The sequence below is a fragment of the Callospermophilus lateralis genome, chromosome 2, assembly GCF_048772815.1.
Source record: "Callospermophilus lateralis isolate mCalLat2 chromosome 2, mCalLat2.hap1, whole genome shotgun sequence".
Taxonomy (NCBI): domain Eukaryota; kingdom Metazoa; phylum Chordata; class Mammalia; order Rodentia; family Sciuridae; genus Callospermophilus; species Callospermophilus lateralis.
Window position 1 is genome coordinate 93,491,876 of NC_135306.1, and position 22,449 is coordinate 93,514,324.

General features: G+C 41.4%; 3 protein-coding genes across 8 annotated transcripts in view; 2 read left to right on the forward strand and 1 right to left on the reverse strand.

The window, feature by feature from the left end:
* Thyn1 (thymocyte nuclear protein 1) overlaps positions 1-5,225 on the forward strand; it is a 10,951-nt gene extending 5,726 nt beyond the window's left edge. For 4 of the 6 annotated variants that reach the window (XM_076846154.2, XM_076846153.2, XM_076846152.2 and 1 more), the window contains 2 exons: positions 89-239; positions 561-769. In XM_076846154.2, the coding sequence (XP_076702269.1) occupies positions 89-239; positions 561-607 (198 nt within the window). In that variant the 3' untranslated portion in view covers positions 608-769. Of the gene's footprint in view, positions 1-88; positions 240-560; positions 770-2,718; positions 2,896-3,931; positions 4,861-4,894 lie in introns of those variants that run through there. The other 2 variants (XR_013090372.2, XM_076846155.2) reach the window with 2 other exon arrangements.
* On the reverse strand, positions 136-22,310 carry Vps26b (VPS26 retromer complex component B). Its single transcript, XM_076846150.2, has 6 exons — positions 21,635-22,310; positions 13,879-14,035; positions 8,853-9,017; positions 5,918-6,093; positions 3,962-4,104; positions 136-3,546 (listed from the first exon to the last, which is right to left on the reverse strand). The coding sequence occupies exons 1-6, from the start codon at positions 21,855-21,857 to the stop codon at positions 3,400-3,402; spliced, it is 1,011 nt and encodes a 336-aa protein (XP_076702265.1). The 5' UTR covers positions 21,858-22,310; the 3' UTR covers positions 136-3,399.
* Positions 21,486-22,449, forward strand: part of Ncapd3 (non-SMC condensin II complex subunit D3) — an 82,273-nt gene continuing 81,309 nt past the window's right edge. Inside the window, exon 1 of the mRNA XM_076846148.2 lies at positions 21,486-21,883. The gene's annotated coding sequence lies outside the window, so the exon portion shown is untranslated. The remainder of the gene's footprint in view (positions 21,884-22,449) is intronic.

A 22,449-nucleotide genomic window follows, 5' to 3' on the forward strand; every position in this document is an offset into this window, starting at 1 on the left:
TTCTTAAAAAAAAAAAAAAAAAAAAAAAATGCAGTGGGCAGAGTTTGGATAACCATATCTTTCTGTTCAATAAACTGTTTTCACCTAGGTGGATGTACAGTTTGTTCGAATGATGAAGCGTTTCATCTCCCTGGCTGAGCTTAAAACCTATCACCAATCTCACAAGGCTACTGGTGGCCCCTTAAAAGATATGGCTCTCTTCACTCGCCAGAGGCTCTCAGTCCAGCCCCTGACCCAAGGTAAGAGTGGGCCCTTTCCCTTACCCACATAGCAGAAATGACCTCACAAATTCACATTTACTAACTGATTAAACTTGGGCACAGTATTAAACCTCTAAGTCACTGCCCTCACCTGTGGCACCAAGGGAGGGAGTATGTCCTGAGTTACCCATAACTATGTATCTAGTATCCAACAGTGCTTGGCATTGGTAAGAAACTCCATAGTTTTTGAATGCCTATTTTGGCAACATGTAAATTACCTATCAGTGAAGGGTATTAACTTCCCTGTTCAAGAGGGAAGGGACATGAAACCTAATTCTTCCTTTTTGTTCTTTTTGGTAGAAGAGTTTGATTTTATTTTGAGTCTGGAGGAAAAGGAACCAAGTTAACTGAAACAGTATTGCTGGAATGGACAAACCATTACTCTAAAGATGGCGAGGTTTTATTAGACAAAGGATGGTGTGTGAAGGCTTATGTGTGCATTTACCTGAGATCATGTACACAGATTTTTATTTTTCCCTACTTCTTTCAATAAAACATTTAATGTCAAATTTGGAAAGCTTTTCTTCTAAAACTTCAGTGGGTATAGTGGAATATACCACTGCAGAAGATCTCTTACTTCCATGCTATCTCCCTTTGTCACTTGGAAGACTCAAGGCACCTCTACCATCTGCCTTTATTGTTGTTCATAGTTATATAGCAGATAGCAGGATTTAGGGCTGAGTCCCTTGGTCAGTTACACCCTCCAAAACATGTGGGGTTTCACAATACCAACCTTCTTTGCCTGCCTCTTTTAAGTGCTCTAGGTCCTAAAGCAGTTCTTAACCAAGAATTTTTTCTAAAGTAGGTGGTTAGTAAAGTGCTCAGCATTGCTCACTAGGGGCTCTATTCTGAGAAGATGCTGTATTGGAATTAGGGTGGGCATCTACCTTTCCTGAAGATAGGAGTTGGGCAGTGTAAGACAGAAATGACCACAGAACCTGGTGGACCTTGGGCACAATGCCTCCAAAGCCACAGGGGCTTCCTTTAATTAGACCATTAAAACAAGTGTTCTTTTAAAATACAGCCATTGAAAAGACAACACATTAAGAAACATGTAAACACTGCAGCTTCTTAATTACAAGTTGCACTGCTTGGTTTAGTACCTATGCACTCCCAGGTCTGGGGACCTTAAAGGAGGGGACAGGAGATCCCTCACTTTCACAAATGGCAGAGAATAGAGAATGGGGGAAAAGACAGAGAAAATAAGACCTGGCTTGTGCACAGCTCCTGAGAGAAAGCAAATTCTATCTTCTAATTCTCCCAGAAGGAAGGTTGAAGATGTTAGGAAAAGTTGGGAAATGAATTTGTGTCATCAGTTGGGAGGCAGAGGAATTGACAAATGCTTTTTAATTAGAATACCAGCTATTAAAGGGAGGCACACCAGAGCCCAATCTCATACTCTGAAAAAGGCAAGAGCACAGAATCTGCCTCTCTGCTTAAGCCTCAGCCTTGACAATCCAAGGGCAGCTGCATGGGAATGCTGTTCCCATGGGGATTGTATGTCGCACCTGAACTCAGGGTCTGGCATGGGGGAAACAAATTTGCCTTCTTTGATTCTGCTGCCACCTGTCAACCACATGTCATCCCACATGTCTTCCCCTCTTTTCAACTCTGATCCATGGGCCCTGCCCAGTCAAGGCCTAAGATTGCACATATTTCTGAAAAAACAAGGATTCCCCTTTTTCTGCACTAACTGAAACATGAGATAGGAAAGAAATTCTCTACTGTCCAAATAACCAAGAACTCAGACCACCAAATATTGGCCAATGGGGTCTGGTTGGTCTTTCTGTAAAGGGAAGGGAAGCCAACAGAAGAGTAATTCCTGGTCATCCCCCAGTGAGGCAGAAAAGACTATTTTAACTTTTATAGGCCCAAGCACAGAGCAACAGAAAAATCTGCCCCTTTCTTTAGCATAACTACATCCACCAGAGTTTTTATATTTGTGTTTTTAAACAACAACAACAACAAAAAATACCAATGATCCTAAACTTAGGTCAGTGAATTGGTGATGACATAGATGTAACTTGGCAAGCAAATTACTGAAGTTTGTGGCATCAGAGTCTGCTATTGGGGCCCTCATCTCCCTTATCTTGTAGGTGATGAGGAGTGAAGGATCTTGGGGTGAAAGTAAGAACAGAATTTCAAAGTGTTTGAAATCAAGCCCCAATTCTTAGAAGCTGGATAGAGACAAGGAATGATGAGGGTCCACTGTTAGAGAGCAAAAAGGATCCTGGCCCCTTTCCAGGATATCTTCTTAAAGGAAATGGACTCTCTTGCTTAGGGCTTGTTAGGGCACATAGAATAATGTGCCTAGAACAACCCAGACCTCAGGGTTGCCAAGCATAGTTACATGGTGAAAGCAGACAGTTGCCATTGCCTTAACCCTTCCTCAGTAGGCCTGGCTCAGCCTCTTGGCCATCCATGCATGACATTAACCTCTGAGCTTTTTTGCGCACAGGTATTTCTCACTGGTGAGGGACAGATGACCCCAGGCACTTCCACAGGTTTCTGTCCCAGAACATTCCTACTAGCCAGAGAGGATGCAGAAAGGAGGTGTCTGGTGCCAGCAGTGAAAGGCCAGAGAGAAGGTGGGATGTGGAAACCTCAGAGCACCACATTCAAGACGCCCAAAGAGGTAGCTTCCTGATCTACCCCCAACCCTGCCCTTTAGATGGGACAGGCCCAAATCCTTCTCCCACTACCTCAGGGACAGTCGAGGGGAGTATAAGAAAAATGACTACCCAGGGCCCTGCTGGCAGCTTTGAATTCCAGGGACATGTTCAGATCATGTATCAGGAAGCCCAGAGAACTAGAAGCCAAGGACACGCTTTCGGCTCTATGATAAGAGGCAGCCCGTGAGGAAGGCCTCAGCAGACAACTTATTCCCCAGGGAGAGATTAGCTTCCAGGATGCTCCTCTCCCTATCCCACATCAGCCACAGAATCCCAAGGAGACTGCTTTCTAACCCAAGCCCCCTTAGGTCCTTCAGAGAAAAGAATTTAAGTCAAAAACATGAATTGTTTTCAGGTTGCAAGTAACGGTCAGCTGAGCCTCATACCATCTCCCCCTCCCCCAGCCGCTGGTGTTTGGTAGACGGGGGTGCTGGGGTGGAAGCCCAGCAGCTTCTTGGCCCAGAGGCCTACTGCCTACTGTTGTTGTCAGACAGCTGGCTGGGGGTCCGCACCTCACCCAGGGAGGTTGTGCCCTCGAAGCGCTGTGAAGCGATGGCTGCCTGGTGGGACATGCTCTTCCGTACGATGTCACCCTTCCGCCACAACACCACTTCCTGCAGAATTGGGAGAGGGAGCAACTTGATACCTAAGAGGAAGGCTCAGAGATGGGTTTCCCAGAGGCACCCACATTTGTCTTGGGGAATCTTGGGCAAGAACCTCCCCTGGTTCTCTCTCAACAAAGCAGTGGTTGTCAGTACCTCCCATCCCTGGTATAGGTCAGAATAGTGTGGCAGTTGCAGGAGTCAGGCCTAAGAAAACATACTCTGGGTATCAAGTAGGAATCGTCATTCCTGCTGTGTTATTCTGGGTAACTTAATATTTCCAGCTCTTGGAAAAATAACAAGTAGCATAGAGACTTAGCAGCTCTCTTACCATTTTGCTTAGTGTAAAATACAGATTCCTCCATGGAAATGATATCCTTTCTGTTCTATCCCCAAGGTATCCAGGGCCCTGGTGGAAGCACCTCACCTGCTGCTTGAAGTAGCGCCGTTCCTCCTCGTCTATCAGCACCAGGTTGAGGTAATAGCGCACAGAGAACTTCTTGTTAATGTCCCGCATAGTGGGTGTAAGCTCATACCCTGCCAGGAAAAGCCGGATTGGGATGGACTCTCCTGTAAAGGAGCAAAGTGAGGAATGAGGGCAAGGGACAAAGTGAACTACTCTGCCTTACATCAAATCCCTCTCTGACCACAGTAGATGAGATGCCAGCTGAGCATGACATGAACCCTAAGCAAATGCTTCTGCCTTTTGAGACTGCATTCTGCTGCCCAGCAGTTTGCTTGAAGCAAAAATGTGACTCCAGTTTCATTTCAATATTGCTGTTTCTTCTTAATATCCTCTCACCATTCTGATGCAGAAAACAGGGAGGAACAGTTGAATATGAAAGGCACAGGGATGTTATTGTTAAGCATATTTTGATTACAAGCAAAGTGCCTAGTTACTGGGTTTTCAAGAGGCAGTTGTCAAACCCCAGCTGCTATAAGATGTCATTCAGCAATTATAATGCCATCTCCCTCCATCTTGGTTACTATATGCCCTCAGAATACATCTCCACTCTAATGTGAATTGACAGCAGGTGGGGGTGGTCTGGAAAACAGGAAATTCTCATTCTAGACCCTGTTTTCCATTAAGCAGTTGTATGACTTCTGAGTAAACCTGTGGCTTTCTCTTGATTTTCTCACATGAAAACTGAGAAAATCCAACTGCACAATATTTTAAATCCCTTTTAGCACTGATATTGTACCTTTCCTAGATAAAGAGAAACAAAATTAGGTCAGAAATTCTACTGAAAAATGACAAACCTATAATATGAATGATCTTTGAGTTATCTGCTATTTTGTCTTATTTCCCAATGCTCCAATTTATTTGTCAAGGAGAAATAATAGTTGGCTTTACTTGCAGAGCTGGTCCAAAAATAGAATATCAGGAAGAGAAAAACTGGGCCCCAACTCTTCAAGGGGCTGGAGCAATGACACCTGAATCTGCTGAGAAGTGTCCCCAGGGTTGTGGGCTGCTTAATCTGTGGCACACCTCCTTCCACATGAAATGGACTGTGGGAATACTCTGGATGAACTTTTGGAAGGAATGAAATAAAATCCTGGAAAGACCAAGCAAGCACTTCAAAATGAGAAGACACATTGATTTGATTACTACAGTCAATGAAGAATACAAGTGATTGCTACTCCCAAATAATCACAAATTCCCAAATAAAGAAGAAATTCAATTCCACTAATCCTAGATGTAATTATCTCCATGGAGGTTGGGGGAGGACCATTTCTAGCTGGTTCCCAGTGCTATCTGCAGCACCTGGTAGTATGAGTTAGTGTGGCCTATAGTCCTCTTTCATACTTGGTGAATGGATTCAGAGAATATATCGTTTTGTCAGAGATAGAGACTGGTGGTTTAGCACTTTCCTGCTATGTGCAAGACCCTATATTTGCATCACAAAAATAAATTTTAATTTAATTAAAATAAATAATTGTACCAGAATTAGAATTAAGTAACAAAAAATGACTACCAAGCATGAAACTCAGTCTAAGCTACAAAGAATGACAGCATGTCAATAGGAAAAATTTCAAACTATCTTTAAGTATTCAAACTATCTTAAATAAGTACTTTTCAAATATTTTTCTAACAGGCTCTAACTCTTGAGATTAAATCTGAGATACAAGCCTAATAATATAAAGGAAGTCAACATGGAGCTATTCTCCATATTGGCAAAGATGGGGTAGGAACCAGAAATTCCACAGATTCAGCCTTTCTTTTCCTCCTCATCAGCACCCATTAAGTACAACTAGAGATTAAGAAGTCATAGGTTAAAAGGACATCTCACCTCAACAGTGTAATCCCATCAAGCCCTTCCAAAATTCTGTACAGGATTGAGGAGAAAAGGCTGCAGCTGAGGCCCTGGGCCAGGAGACTCACCTCGTACTGGTGCTCCATCCATGATCTCGTACTTGGCTATCGTGTCGTTTTCATGGTACACGTTGGGGCCTGTGCCCGTTGTTTCCCGTTTGATGATGTCTATCTCCATGTGCTTTATTTTGATTCTCACCAGCAGGAAATATATCTTTCCTACAATGACATCTTTCAAGTGGTATCTGAGGAAGAGAAAGACAAGCAAAGTAAGATGTTGGTATAGTGGATGGTCTCTTTTTGTTTGTGTAGAGAGCTCTCTGCCATGGCCATGCATGTTGGTTGGAGGTCCAGTTTCAGGGCACACTCCCTTGTCTTCCCATCCTCACTACTGTGGTAGAATGGTTTTTCAGTATGTTCTTTTCATGAATCTTTTTTTTTTTTTTTTTTTGAGAACATTGTAGTTATACTTCCTAAATCTTAAGTGTCTTTTACAGCCAATTCAAAGGATAATACATGCTACTTTACCTGTTCATATTTGTTCATCAGTTTTATCTCCCCAGCATACACCTTTTATATTTGTTATGTGTTTTTTATGTGTGTTTTTCTAATATTTAAGAGGCCAGCCCTTAAAAACACAGGAACCAGGTCTATCTGTCTTTCTGTCTTTTGGTAACTGGGCCTCCGTGGCTTACAGCAAACATTTCAGTTTGCTCTGAACTGGACAGACCAGGCACATATAGTAGAGTGAGAGAAGTGGAACTCCCTCTGAATCAGTGCCTATTCTGGGCTCTGCTCTTGTGAACTTGTGCTCTGTGAACTAAAAGGAATTCAACCATATTATATAACACTTTCTCACTCTTCAAACTTTTCTTTAGGTCAGCCCATAGCACTGGTAATCTGTGGACAGAGCCCCGTATGGCAGAAAGATAGCAAACTCCAAACCTGAAGCTTAGACTCATGGGACATGGATGCTGTTAGGGACTTCAGAATTTAACTTGCTTATAATCCAGGTGAAAAAAAGGAAGTTGGAACAGAGAGATCATTTGACTAGGATGTGCACAGAGGGCAGAGACATGAGGTGAACTCAGGTTCCTGGATCCCAGGCTTGAGTGTTCCCCACTATTTCACAGCACTCTTCTGCTTAGTCTGTTGGGAAGACTACAGAGAGAGTAGAAAAGCTCAGCACACTTGCAAAACAGCAGGAAACCACCTGCAACATTTCACAGGGACGCTTAGAAACCATGAATGCTAAAGTTTTCTAAACTTTGGCAAATGGAACATTCCTTTTTCTAAATGAAATCTCACACAGAAGCATAATTGTGTGAGAGTCATTAAAAATAGTTGGAGGAAGGTCTAAGGGTCCTGATCCCTGTTTTTTTTCCTTCGCCTCACACTGTGTGTGTCTGAAGCCCATTGACCTAGTCTATACTCCTTATTTTTCAGATGAGTTACAAAAAATGGCTAACCTTAGTCAAACTTTTTTTTTTTTTTTTCCCTGTGCTAGGGACTGAGGTTAGGGCTTTGCACATGTTAGGCAGGCACTCTAACACTGAGCTACACCCTCAGTCCATATTTTATTTTGAGATAGGGTCCTGCTGAATTGTTCAGCCTGGCCTTGAACTTGTGATCCTCCTGCCTCAGTCTCCCAAGTAGCTGGGATTTCAGGTATGCACCATTGTGCCCAACTTACTCAAATTTCTTAATGGCAGAATAGAGCCTGATTCTTAGTCTTGGGTTCATTCTACTACATAAAAATTATATATATTCTCATACAATACAATCTGTTGCAAGAAGAGCAGTGGTGTGTATTCATCCCCTGACTGCATGTAACTGCACCTTTATACACTAAATTTGGTCTTTTATACACTGCCAATTAATGGCTATTTTCAACTCTTACAGGTGGAACTGTTGCTAGCCACTGCCTTCATGAGGTATTTGGGGCACAGTATAGAACCACACAGAGCCCTGAGGCAGTGATGATAAAAGAGAAGACTATTCCCATGTTGGGCCCAGATCAGCCTCCCTCTCAGCACCCCATTCCCTGTTCCACAGGTGAGCCAAGTCAAGCCAGGTTGGTTCCAGGTCACACTAGTCATTTCAATGGGGACTCACTTGGCTCCAGGCCAGGGACAGAGGAAAAAAAAGCCATGTTTCTTTCATGCCTGTTCCAGGAATCAACTATATTCCTGGTTTAAAAAAAATTCCATTACCCTTCAAAGGCAAATCATCTGACTCAGGTCCCTTTACCCCTAGCCTCTGGTTCACAGTGGGCATGGGGGAACCACAGTGAGAAATGTAATTGGAGACTTTGACATTTTTTTTTTTTAACTCCAACTAGAATATCCTTTTCACTTTCAGGTATTTGATTTTTAAACATTTTCTGGAATATACTATTTTTTTTTTTAAAAAAAAAGATGGCCCTGAAACTGTCAGATTGCCAGAAAGTTTTGTGGTTTATAAGCAATTAAATATTTTGATATTTTTATAGTAAACAGTTTAATAACATACACAGCTTCACAATTTGCCAGCTAAAATAAAGCTATCTTAAGACCTTTATAAAAATATATCAGGTGTTCTTTCCACAATTCATTTTAGCAAACCTTTGTCAGTGTTTAGTTTCCTCACTTAGATTTCTAAGGAGAGTGAGGAAACAAATGATAATGGAATTGTATTCTCTGATTATTATCAACCACAGAAAGAAATAGCTTTACATTGAATCTAAAACAATTTTAAAGTTAGCTTGAATTTGAAAGGCATCTTAGGATGTTTAACTTAAATATACCATTTTAATTAAATATAGTTTAAAGTAAAAGTTTATATTTCCTAGTCCATCTATCTGTAACCCGCCTAATATTCACTGTATTATTTCTGTGGTATTCCTCCCCAAAGCAGGTCACATGAAGCAGTGACACTGAGCTCTTTGTCAGTTTGCATTCAGATCAAGTTCTATCTTAACCTCCCTAAATAATTACTCCATAACCTTGGTGCCCAGGACACTTACTTGGATTTATTGTACTCAAACTCAATGTGTAGGCAGTCCTCAATCCCAACTTCCATCTTGATAGAAGAGTTCAGCTCTGGGTATGTGCTGAGTGTGTGAACTACAATGTCCATCTCTTTAACAACATCATTGAGGCGGCGGCTGATAGTGGCTCGAAGGAAATAACTGTAGGAAATAGAGCTTGTCATGAAAATGAACACTCCCAGTCTCCAGATGCTACCTAGATATAGGCAGCAAACTGACCCACTTAAGAGAACTCCTTACAGTAGTTCTTAATCTTTTGGGGCTTTCTGTCCTTTTAAGAATTTATGGGCCCTTCTCCCAGGAAATTCTGCACATGTGCACCTATACACAAAATTTTGCAACTATAATTCTTGGAAGATCAAAGATCTTCCCAAATCCCTTTTAGGAGCCTGGGCTTTGGTTAAGAATTCTGCTCTAAGTAAAAGTGATTTCTTGCCTCTGTACTCCAATAGTATGATATTCTTAGGTCTTTCATGACCCTTACCTCTATTTGCCATATATTCACATGCAGGTTTTATTTCTTCAACTAACTCCCAAGTTTTTGAGTACAAGGATCTGTCCCATAACACAATTATATCCACATGCCTGTTCACTTAACTATATTCATATTCAATCAATAAACATTTTTCAAGTTCCTCATGGTTGAAAGAGGGGAATCAGAAATAAAGAAATTAAGTAAGCTATCATTCATTCAGCAAACTTATTGAGCTAAGTACTGTACTGGGCATAGAATGAATAAGATGCAGCTTCATGGGAAGCTTAAAACTCACTAGGGGAGATTGGCAAATAAACTTGAAAATTAGAACACATGGAAAGGGCTAATTCACATACTGTAATCCAGTGCTGTGGGGAAGGAAAAAAGGGCTTTCCAAGATGAGCAAACCTTGTAAAGCACCAGAGTCTGACTATGAATAGCAAAGAAGTCTCTGGCTCAACCTTGAAGAGGAGTTTGCTGTGCTTGGGAACAGGTTAGAAAGAAGACAGAAACCTTGCCCTTGAAGGTTTAACAAGGCCAACCTCTGCAGCCAGACACTTTTAACTGCCTTCCCTAGCATCCCTATTTCCTTGATGTGATGTGCTAATATCCTACAAAGGAGAATACAGCACTTTAGTTATATTTTCTTGTAAACAACACAATCTTCAAGGCATGCTTAAGCATTGCTGGTGAAAGTTATAAAGATACGGTCATCAAATCAATTACACATTTGGACTTCTGTCCTCTGTATGGTATTAACTGCTTCCTGGCAATCCTTTTTAGTCATCTCAATAACTGTCACATTGCCCAAGACATTTGTTCCTAACCCTTTTAAACATTTTTTTTTTTAATCTTATTTTGAAGCAGGGTCTCTAAGTTGCCCAGGCTAGCCTTAAACTTGTAATTCCCCTGCCTTAAACTCCCGTGAGTAGCTAGAGTTTCAGATATGAGCCAATATGCCTGGAAATTTCTAACCCTTTTCTGGTTGCTCAGGTCCGGAGCTTATTCCCTGCCTGTGGAAGACATTGCTTTTTCCCTCTACTAAGATGACAAAGAGCCAGGCCCAGTAGTGCATGCCTGTAATCCCAGTGACTTGGGAGGCTGAGACAGGAGGATCCCAAGTTCAAAGCTAGCCTCAGCAACTTAGTAAGGCCCTAAGCAACTTAGTGAAACTCTGTCTCAAAATAAAAAATATATAGGGCTGGGATGTGGCTTAGTGGTTAAGTGCCCTTGAGGTTCAATCCCTGGTACAAAATAAAACAAAACAAAAAAAATGACCTTCCAAGTCAAGATTTATAATTCTCTCCCTTGTCTGCTCTGTGCCATTTTTTAAACATAGGGCCTAATCATGTCTCTGTACCTCACTTGCCTTCCAGCACCATCCCTCTCCTAAGACCTTTTCTCTTCCATCTGGTACAACCACTCTCAACCTGCACGCACATTATGATCACATTGCAGGAGGCCGAGAGGATTGAAAAATCCTGATGCCAGGCACATCTGACATGAAATTGCTCTACTGAGGGCTGGGGATGTGGCTCAAGCGGTAGCGCGCTCGCCTGGCATGTGTGCGGCCCAGGTTCGATCCTCAGCACCACATGCAAACAAAGATATTGTGTCCGCTGATAACTAAAAAATAAATATTAAAAAATTCTCTCTCTCTCTCTCCCTCTCTCTCTAAAAAAAGAAAAAAAAAAAAAAAAGAAAAAGAAATTGCTCTGCTGAAGGTCAAAGTTGCCCAAGTAATTCTAATGTGGGGACCAACATCTTCATCCAACATCTTCATCCTTCTGCTTTTCCAATCTCTCTCATTGTCAGTCTCTTTCTAGCTAAAGACTTTGCCCTTTGAGTTTATTAAAAAAAAAAAAAATCCCAAACTAATCAATCCCCAAACAGCTCCAGGTATCATACTCTTAACTTACCTACCACAGTTCCCTTTCTTTTTTTCACAGGCAGCTGTCACAAGACAGTTCCTCTACTGACAGCTGTATCACCTGATGAGCTTTTACATATCTATATATATATATATAGGCAGTACCTCAAATTCCTCTCTAACATTAGATGAATCATCTAATTTCCCAATCATTTATTATTCTGGACAGTCCTGTCTCTGTCTCCACTGCTGCATGGCTACATTATTAGTACATTCTGCTGCTATCTATTAAATTCCTCCATTTCTGCCTGTTCCCATTGTCTCCACCAAAATAAAACTCTTAGCTTTGATCAATTCTGTTTTCACATTTTCCCCACTCATCAAATTCTACATATTGGCTTTTATCTTTCAAAAGAATCATTCCCGTGCCTAAAACCAAAGGAAAAAAGTTCAGAATAATCTTTTTATGCTTTTCCTCTGCCTGTGTAATAAGATACACACTTAAAATACACACTTCAGAATGGAATTTACAAGTGGAATTTTACATTTTCTATACTGTCCTCAACACATTTTCCCATCTTTACCTCTTTCTCAACATCTAGACATACATCTTTCATTTCTTTTATTGTGGAAAAATACACATAACAAAATTTATCATTTTAACTATTTTTTAAATGCACAGTTCAGTGGAATTAAGTACATTCACATTGTTGTGCACCATCACCATCAGTCATCAACAGAACTTTTCCTTCATCACCAACTGAATCTGTCCCCCATTAATAAACAGTAATGTCCCCATTTCACCCTCCTCTCAGCTCTTAGCAACCACCATTCTACTTTTGTTCTCTATTAATTTGACTATTTTAGTCAAATTATATTACATATAAATAGAATTATCCCATATTTGATCAGTCAAAAAGGTGACTGGTTTGTTTCACTTAGCATAATGTCCTTAATATTTATCCTTAAGGTTTTACCATACAATAGAATTTGCTTTTTAAAAGATTATATGATAGTTCACTGTATGAATATACCACATTTCATTTACACATTCACTTATGGACATTTAGGTTGTGTCCTAGTTATTTTAGTTATTGTGAATAATGCTGTTGTGAACATGGATACATTAATATCTGTTTCAGATCATGTCTTCAATTCTTTTGGATATATAACTAGAATTGGAATTGCTGTAACATAGGTAATTATATATTTAATATTTTTCTGCATGTGGCTCTCGATATTGCACCTAGGCCCTAGCACATTTTAAGCACATGCTCAACACTGAACTATACCCACAGCCCTATGTTTAATTTTTTAAGAAATCACCATTACTTCCAACACCTTTCTTTCTAACATAAAACTACTCAAGACAAATCTACTACAAGGAAAAAAAAATTAATAAGTTCCATAGCCAACTTAAGTGCCATCTAGATGATGCTCACTATTACTGCCTTTTCAAAGTAATATGAGGAAACACTGTCTTTAGTGGTGATGCGTCAGTGCTCAGTGATTATACCTCCCTCTCTGAAAAGATTTAAAAAGAAGAATCTACAGACACTGCTGATGGAAGAGGGTGAATGACAAGGGGAGGCACAGGTCTAGTATAGTCTGTACTGTCCTAAACCCAGGCCTTCACGTGATAAAACAAGCTCATTGATGAAATGGTATCGTATTAAGACCTGGGATCATATGTTCAGTAACAGAGGAGTCTGCTTTATCCCAATGACATCACATAATCTCAGGGTTGCACCTAAACCTTAGCTGTTGTGTAATTTTTCACCCCAGAGGCCCTGGCATCACTCCCTATCCTCAACATTTCTAAGAACGAAGCAGTAAAAACAATCCCCTGTACTTACAATGTGTTAATTATTGATATTTTTACTGTTATCATTATTTCATGATATTAAACCCAGGACCATCACTGGGCTGTACCCATAGTTCTATTCATTAATTTTTAAAGACCTTGTTATACTGTGTTACATTTTATTTTCTAATCATTCCCCCCAAAGATGGAGAGGACAGATTTAGAATTAGAATTCAAATCTATTACCCATTTTTCAAGTGATAAAGGTAAGGCACAGAGCTCAAGATCACATAATGTTGTGTGCCATAGCTAGATGGGGGTCAGTGTGTCCTAATACCCAGCCTGGGGTGTGGCTGGGGCCAGTTTAGCTGATTATTGAATTTTTAGGAATTTTGTTAAACACAGCTAATATTTAAAGTTAAATGACATGAACTTATAATTAAGTGAAAAAAGGGTAATATATACTAAAAACTCAACGTTTCCTAATTATTTTCCTAGACTTCACAATGTTCTTTGCTCTTGAAGAAATGTACACCCTGTGACTCTATATGATGGTGATGCTATGTAAAAATCACTACTGTACATCTTTCCTCACCTCTGTGTTCAGGGATACCAGGTTGGCAACTGGAAATCGGCCATAGTGGCAATACTTGACTACAGAAACTGACAAATGCTACAAACTGAAGAGCTTTTCTCTGGAGCACCCATTGTTGAATATTTACCAGTACATCATAGCTTGCACTTTCTTTCTTGATACCCACATAAATAGATCTTAAGAAACAGGGATATTTTCAGGTCCTCACCCAAATGGGCAGGTTCTGGGCATGGTGGAGAAGTAGCAATGACTACTTACCGTAGCTTCACATTCTGTCCTGTGTAGGACTCATACGGCTTTTCCACGTGAGTAAATTCAAAGTCGAAGGCCTGCGATTGGGTGATCTCTCCCGGTCGAGCCAAGTCCTTCACCAGGGACACAAATTCATGGTGGTTCCCACGATCATAGTAGAGTTCTGAAGAGAGAGCAATGCCTTCCCTATCAGACCAGGGCTACATAGGCCCTAGTGAGGGCACTGCAGGGTGGAGGTGCCACTCTTCTGAAGGGGCTTGCCCCCAAACAGACCCCTTCTCTCCTTGTTTTTAGGCTTTCTCTTTTTCCCTGAACCCATCCCCTTCACTGTTGATTATCCTTTTACATTCCTAATTTTTGAAAGTATATTCATAGTTATATAACTATATTATCCTGATGATAATCTTTTTTTAAATATTTATTTTTTAGTTGTAGTTGGACACAATGCCTTTATTTTCTTTATTTATTATTATGTGGTACTGAGGATCAAACCCAGGGCCTCACAGGTGCCAGGCAAGCGCTCAACTGCTGAGCCACAATCCCAGCCCCCTGATAATAATCTTGCAAGATGATGGATCAGGCCTTATCACCCATTTAACAGAGAAGAAAACTGAGAAGTTGCATGGTAATATGTCTGGATTACAGCCAGGGAGTGAGATTAGAGCAGGCCTCCTCTGGAACTACACCTGTTTTTATGATTGGCTATAGTGAGGATAATAACACAACCTACTTTGTAAGGTTTTTGTGAGGAGGTGAGGGTAATGTAGGTGAAGGATTTAGAACAGTATCTAGTTAATAATAAGTAGATCCACTAACTGCTGCTCTCACTCAGAAAGGCAAGCATGTGGTCCACCTAACATGAAAGTTTTAATGTTACTCCCTCAAACTATAAATCAGTGGTGTTCCAACTTCAGTGTATATCAGAATCCCCTAGAAGGCTGATTAAAACTCAGACTGCTGGGCATCAGGACTAATGTTTTTGATTCAGGCACCTGGGGTGGGGTCTGAAGATGTGACTTTTTAACCAGTTCTCAAGAGGTGCTGGTACAACGTTTGAGAAGCAAAGCTCTAAATTTATCCTCCTCACAAAACATTTCTGATATATATTCATGATAAGCTCATGCTATCGTTTGTCCCACATTATTTTATGTCTGCCTATGTTCTGCTATTTAAATAATAAGCTTTTCTGTACAGTCTTTCTTTTCCTCTTTGGACTGAAAGCCCTTTAAAGACGAGTCCCGTATCTCCAGATGACCCTGCAGTGGTGAACAGTTAACTCTGACTGTAACACCCCTTTGGTATTTCACTCCACTTCCATATGAATTTACAATGTATTATGTGGCTATAGTTTATGGCAGATTTTCCTATGTAGTTACACGTTGACCAGTCTTTTATTACAAATGATTCCCTTCTTTTTCAAACACTAAATGGTTTCAGCAGTCGACAACATTCTGGGGTAGTGAGTGATCATCCATAAATCCACTAGAGGGAGACAGCTAGAAACTATGTTCAGGAAAAGTGAGCAATCCAGTAACTGTCCTCCCCCCCACACCGCCAATAAACCTTTGAAACTGTCCTCTCACCCCCTACCCCCAATAAACCTTTGAAAGGATAGAAACAGACACTCAGCCAGCCCCAGTAACAAGGACTCCTTTACTCACCACTGCTACCTAAGCCCTGGTTGATGGTACTGTCTTCTATGTGAGAATTGAACTCTTAACTTGGGAACATGGTGCCTCAGTTCCTATGTGCTAGATTACAGCCCTATTTCCAGGGGACAGAAGCAGGCAGAGCAAGGCTCCAATGTCCATGAACTTTAAGTAGTAAATAATAAAGTCAAGAGGAAGATGGGAAAAGAAGAATGGAAAAATACACAAATGTGACCACACAGTCCAAAGGCAATTTGAGAACTAATGTAGGCTGCCAGCATTTGAGGATCTTAGCAACAGTGAAGAAGCTCTCTGCCTGCAGGGGACTTGGGCAGAAGAAGTCCTTTCCTGCATAGCATCACTTTGTCTCTAGTTCTTTTCTTCCTATCACACATTAACATCAGCTCTTCCATCATATGCCACAGAAGAGTGTCAAGTATGTGATCTGAGCAGTGCTGGATTGGCCTTTTAAATTAATCAGTCATAAGCTATTTGCCGATTGGTTTTGTCTTGCATAAATTAAAACAGAAAGTCCAAAGTTGTTCTAAAAAGAGATTTGAGCCTAAAAAGACAGTGAACTGTCCTAAAGAAGCAACGATAAGCCATCCCTAATTCTTCCCAACCATGAAGCCATCAGAGACGTACATTTCAGGCTAGAAGTAGATACTGTCTTTTTTCCCCCCCAAGGTAACTTCTCTTTCTTTAGTTTTCTTCTCAGTTCAATAGGAGGAAATAACTTTCACACTTACGATATTTTCATGGTAAAATTCGCCAGCAACGAACAAGAAATGAAGTTGCCAGTTTGGAAGGAAATTGAGCCAGATTTACATCACAAGTTGATCTGTTGACAGATACCCTGGAACTCACTACTGGGCTAGGATCACATAGAGTCCAGGCTTCATGTTGGTCTTAGAAGAAATATAAATCAGCAAGAGCCTCCTTTACATCTGATTTTAATAGCCTGGTTGCAGGTTGGTAACCTGGTAAAGATTTGTGTTTGCCATAGCCTGCTCATATCTCCCAGCCCTGCTAAACCTGCAAGAACAATCATACCATACCTCTGGGCTTCCTTCCCATACCCAGTTCTGCTCGGGACAGCTCTACTCCAAGCCCAGCTGGTAATTTACTAACTAGGCCAAAATCAATCCATTTAATCTCAATCTGCCTTTCACTTAGTATTTTGAGGGTTAATGAATTAAAATAAAAGTCTCTGGAGTTTTTAAAAGTACTGGTTTGATTGGTACTGAGTTTATTAAAAACTTTTTAAAAAACTAGTTAATATCTATTTGGTTTTGGAATACAGGGATGTTCATATTTGCCCTTCTCTATAGGTCTGACTTTCTAATTATGTTTGGTTTATTTAACCCCATTAGTCTCCAAGATGGGTCAGGTCTGCCTTACATCCTTCACCAGTGTTCCCCAAAGGATTCAAGCTGAGAAATGTGTTTGTCTGCTTCTAACAATTCAGTTCCTCCCTCATTGCTCTTTACTTAATCTTTCTAAAAATGTGAGCCATTAGTTGGGTGGAATGACTACATCTTAGACCTCAGGTTTTGATCTGGAAGGTTGCTTCACTACACAGTCCAAGCCACTGGAAAAAAAGTATGCTAGGTACTGGGAGGGTACCAATGTAATTCAAAAACTTACTGAAGATAACAAAAACATACACAATGTAAGTGAATAAATAAGATCCTACATTCATAATAAGGGCCATATTAAACTATTAGATCTGAGTAGACAGTGCAGGATCAAATGGACCGTGGTTCTAACAACTCCTATTTTCTCACATACAGGAAGAGATCAGTGTCAACTTGACATAAGAGTGTCATTGAAGAAAGATGCAAAAGCAGATAAATTGATATTAGTTTTAGTGATTTTATTTCTTATCACAGTTCTCTCAGTGAGGATGCTGCTCTGTTGGTACATACCAGTTATGAATCATTGGAGTCCTCAGTGGTCTTGATTAAGAGCTGTGCCTAGTTCCTTAATGCCTCCTCCACAAGCATAGTGGGATGTCCAGATGCTTAATGGTAACCAGCAAAGCAAACCTGCTTACTCCCTTTCTTTCATGAAATAACTTTGGTTTCTCTTGGAGCAGATAAGAAAAAAAATCTAGGGAAAAATTTCTGTAAATTCTTAGATCTGACCAATGTATCCAGTTAACAAATATTTATCGAGCATCTTCTATGAGTTAGCCACTGGGTCTAAAGTTTAGCCACAAGAATAATGATGACTGAAGATCTCTGGCTCTCAGGCGAGGAAGACAGAAAAGGTTTTTTGTTTTGTTTTGTTTTGTTAAGGCATATCCTGCTTGAAAAGAGGTACCAGTGGAGGAAGTTAGCCTGGGAAGTCAAGGAAGGCTTTCCAGATGGGTATGATGTTTGTTGGACTTAAAAGAATGAGAAAATATGTGGGTGAAAAGTCATACTTTGCAGAAAGATGATAATATACAAAGTGAAGATCTCAAGATTGTAGAAGGAATAGGATATGTTGAGGAAGATACAAGTGGTGAGGGTTAGTAAGAGATGAATTTGAAAGATGCTGGTGCCAGCTCATAGTTTTATCCTTGAACCAAGAGGGAGTCAAATATGAAGAACTTTAAGGAGGGGACTGACAGTCTTACAATTGCCTTTTACAGCTCATCCTTACTGAATATAAACTCAAGGAGAGGAAAACACAGGCAGAAATATCAGGTAGGAGGCTGCTTAACAAAGGGAGTAGCAGAAGAATGAAAATAAAGCTCAGATTTAAAATAAACTACAGAGCTGTTGAAGAGGACCAAAATTTAGAAGAAAACTGGATGCATAAAGATCTCCAAATGACCTTGTACATTTCTGTGGTCAAATGGACCCAGGTGACACTGGACAAGGCCTTGGGTTCAACCCCCAGCACCACACACACACACACACACACACATACACAAAACAAAACAAAACAAAAAAACAAAAAACACCAGGAGAAGCATCAGCATGGGGTAGGAATGGGGAGCAGAGATGTTTCTGTTTGAATATATCTGTGAAGTACCTGAGGATATCAGACATGTTTTGCAGGCAGCTAGAAAGACAAGTAAAACTGAGAAGAGAGTTCCTATCAGGACAAAGAAACCATTTGGGAGTCATCAGAATATAAATTGACACTTAAGTCGTAGGTGCAGAGGAGATTACCAGAGAGTGAGAAGCAATAGGGGATAAAAGTTCTACTTCCTCTAAAACCCTATTTAAAATCAGTCGAAGGGGTTCAGTACTCAGTAACTTTCTTATACCTCTGTATCACTCATATTGCCACTCCTCCAAACTAGCAGAAGATCCACCCACTTGATACACAAAGAAGGCAATGAAGGAGAAAACCACAGGACCACAATTTCAGTGAAGTTACCCACGAGCCTCGCTCTAGTGCCTTGAGGTCAGTGCATAATGATTGTCTTAGGTGGATGACACAATACTTCATGGTCTGCTTCTTCAGGGGAGCCAGGAGAATAAAATAAAAACATAATAGTTTTTTAAGAAAAGTCACTTTATGTCTCCAAATTGTCTGGTATGTCTTTACTACCAATTTTAGGAACAGAAACTCCCGTTTACATCAAATATAACTAGAAGGTTTTTATCTAATGCCTTGTTCTTGATCAAGAAATATATTGCAAAACCAAATAATAAGAAAATCACCCATCACCCCCTATTATTCTACAACTTTCTTTCATGAAATAACTTTGGTTTCTTTTAGAGCAGAGAAGGAAAAAACTACATTCTTTTAGCACATAGCTGGGATTGGCTCTCTATACTATACCAGACATGACTTACCCACAATGCAGAAGCAAGAATTTTAAAGCAAAGGCTGAAATATGCACTCCCTCTAAGCAGACATGATAAGCTTATTGGGAAAGGATATAGGAGGTATAGGGGGAAAGCAGTATATGAATGATTATAATTGAATTTGTAAAATGGAAACATTGCTACCTCAGCTGCTATTATTTTTATAAAGGGACCAGCTATAAGGGGTGTGAGTCATGATTCCCTAAGATGCTCAACATAATCACTGAGTGATTTTATTATCCTTGCCTTACAGTTCAGAAAGTTGAAGCCCAGGGAGAAGTCTATACTCCCCAGAATCTCATAGCCATCTTATCCCAGAGTGCCCAGGAGCCCAGGAAGAGTTATAAGTGGAAGCAATAACAGAAAATTTGGTAAGGATGATGTCTTGGAATTAAGGAGTTGGACAAGAAGCCAGAGACACCAAACAAGTTCCTCTGCCACCTTTTCATTTAGACCAGAGGGAGACTTTGATACTGTTCCTTCTAGATTGGTGCATTTCATATTATCTGGGGCAAGGGATATTCTGGGTTATCTTCCACATATTAGGAAGCCTCATACCACCTTGGAGTGACAGTACAGACACAGCTTAAACATGCCAGTCTATACTAGTATTACAGAGGCAAAGAAGTGATAACTTTAAAACTCCTATTTTAAAATACCTATTATCAATAGGAAGAATTTCTTGACTATTTTATATGTTTGTCATAAAATGCTTTGTATTTATCCAATCTATATTGGGTTCTTTACAAGGGGTGATTTTTACCTTCTAGTAGACATATGGTAACATCTCAAGACATTTTTTTGGTTATAAGTGGAATTGGATGCCCCTGGTGTCTGGTTGGTAGAGACTGAGGATGCTGCTAAACATTCTGCTACAACAAAATGTTATCAGCCCCAAATGTCAACAGCACTGCTATTAAGAAACCTTGTCATTTAACCAGTAGCAGAAAAGCAAAAGGCGTGAAACCTAATCTTCAGCCCCTTTTCTGGTATAGTAACAAACCTCTCATAGTCTGCCTTTAAAATAACAGCAAAAAAGTTTCCTATAGGATCAGCCAGTCCTCAATCTAATTTATTTTCTTAAGTACCAGAGGCAAAATGCTTGGGGTTAGATGGTGGACTTCAGAGCCAGGCTGCCAGGACTCCTTTTTCTTGGGTTTCTCCTACCTCTCTCTCAGTGTTTCCTACCTCTATAAAAGAGAGGAGGGAAAATGCTTTGCTGAACCCTGAGGATATGAGAGAGTTTAATAATATTTCCCAAGGAAGTCTTTAAAAACAGTGTCATATGAGCAGCATGGGGTATAGGGCATGGTTCTCTGCCACAGGTGTTTATGGCCCACAGAGTATTTACTGCGAACCTATTCCTGATCTCTTGACAAAAAACATTTATTTTAGAAGTGCCTGAGCATTTTAATCACACACAAGTCTCTAAATAATCTTAGAATTAGAATCCAGTTTTGATGGGCAGCTTTCAAATTTTTTTCTTGTTACTGCCTCTTACTGTCTAGTTCTAATAGTAATAGTTAATAGTCATGTCAAAGATTGTTACAGAGCATTGAAAAATAAATTTTGATCATTTAATTGCTGCTTCAGAAACATCATTTCTTTGGCTTTAAGGAGAAAATTAGATGACTGAAGAACAACATTCGAATAGAAGTCTGAGAAATAGTCTACTAGGCAGCTGGATTGAGGTAGAAAATTATACCTCTTCTTTTTCAAAACAGGCACAAGATAGGTTGTTTAGAACTGAGATAATACAGAAGGGGTGAGTCTTTTCTCCCACACCATATCTAAAGAGAAAAAGGGGACTAGTTGGGGCGCAGCTTAACTTTGGGTCTGACAGCTGTAGTTGTCCAGGCAAAGGGAAAGCCAGAATTGAAAAATTGTTTCCTCCCTAACACACCCACCTGCCGTTATGCCCAGAGCACCTCATTCTGAAATCCTGGGGGCAAGTAGCAAAGCTGGGAGCATGCTGAAGAGAATACAACGATGCCCAAGGCCAGGTGCCCATCTGACCACATGGCAGGGCGCTATCTCCCGCCTTTGGCTGTCACCACCTCCCTGGCATTGCGCTGTCACTTTTGGCAGGGAAGACAGTAACGCAGGGGGAGTCACCCACAGGAGGGACTTGTGGCTGAGCCTCAGGCCTCAGACTGCAGATGACAAGCGACTGTGACAGGCCTTATTGGAGCTGGGCCCTGAAACACTCTGGTCCCCGCCAGCCCTCAACTCGGCGCCAAGCCCCGTCTGAACCGCTCCAACAGAGGGTGAACGGGGGCGAGGGAGGAAGGGTGGTCCACTCACCAATCTGCCCGATGAACTCGATCTTGATACCCTGGTGCTCCAGGCGCTTGTTGGGGTTCTTGAGCGCAAGGCTCACCTTTCCGGAGACTGTCTCTCCGTCGTAAAAGAGGAAATATTTCTCTTTCTTCCCGTCCTCCGTCTTGTGCTCCGCTCGCTTCCTACTCTCCGCATCGTTCAGCAAGATTTCCACCTCCACGCTCTGCCCAAAGCCAAAGAAGCTCATCTCACCGCCAGACAGGGCAGGTCTAGGTAAGGACCGCTCCCTTCCTCCCGGGCGCGGGCTGCCCTAAGGGACAGAAGGCCAGAGGGCCAGCTGCGGCAGCGCCTTCGGCGACTGGCACCGCAGCTTGGCTCCGCCGCTGCGCTGGGCGACCACCGACTGCGTGTTCCACGGAGGAGGTGGAAGGCAGGGTGAGGCTGGAGGCTGCGGGCTGCAGCGTCCGGAGCAGCAATGCACGGAGGAGCAATGCTAGCCGGAGCCGCTGGCTGCAGCTAGCAGGCGAGGGTCGGCGGTGCAATGCAGGGGAGGGCAGCCTAGCAGAGCCGTGTATTAGAGTTCCACCGCCCGGTGCCAGCAACACTGCAACCTGCCCAGCCTCCCGCGGTGCAACGCACCGAGGTGCTTCGGCGGCTCGGGGCTGGGGTGGGGGGAGGCGAGCTTCGGCCCGGATGGGAAAGAGATGCCATGCGCATGCGCACACCTTATTCTCCCTCTCAGGCCGCTAAGCCACCAGGAGGTCTGCTCATGTGCGCATGTGCAGTGCTCCCTTAGTTGACATGGCAGCCCCGACTCTTTCCAGCAGAATTCCGGCCCA

What these genes read in the sequence shown, in the direction of transcription:
- Vps26b (XM_076846150.2), bottom strand. Translation starts at nt 21,857, where the DNA reads ATGAGCTTCTTTGGCTTTGGGCAGAGCGTGGAGGTGGAAATCTTGCTG. An exon ending in GGATGGAGCACCAGTACGAG is followed by an intron (nt 4,105 to 5,917) that starts GTGAGTCTCCTG and finishes GCTCCTTTACAG; the next exon opens with GAGAGTCCATCCCAATCCGG. An exon ending in GGCGCTACTTCAAGCAGCAG is followed by an intron (nt 3,547 to 3,961) that starts GTGAGGTGCTTC and finishes CCAATTCTGCAG; the next exon opens with GAAGTGGTGTTGTGGCGGAA.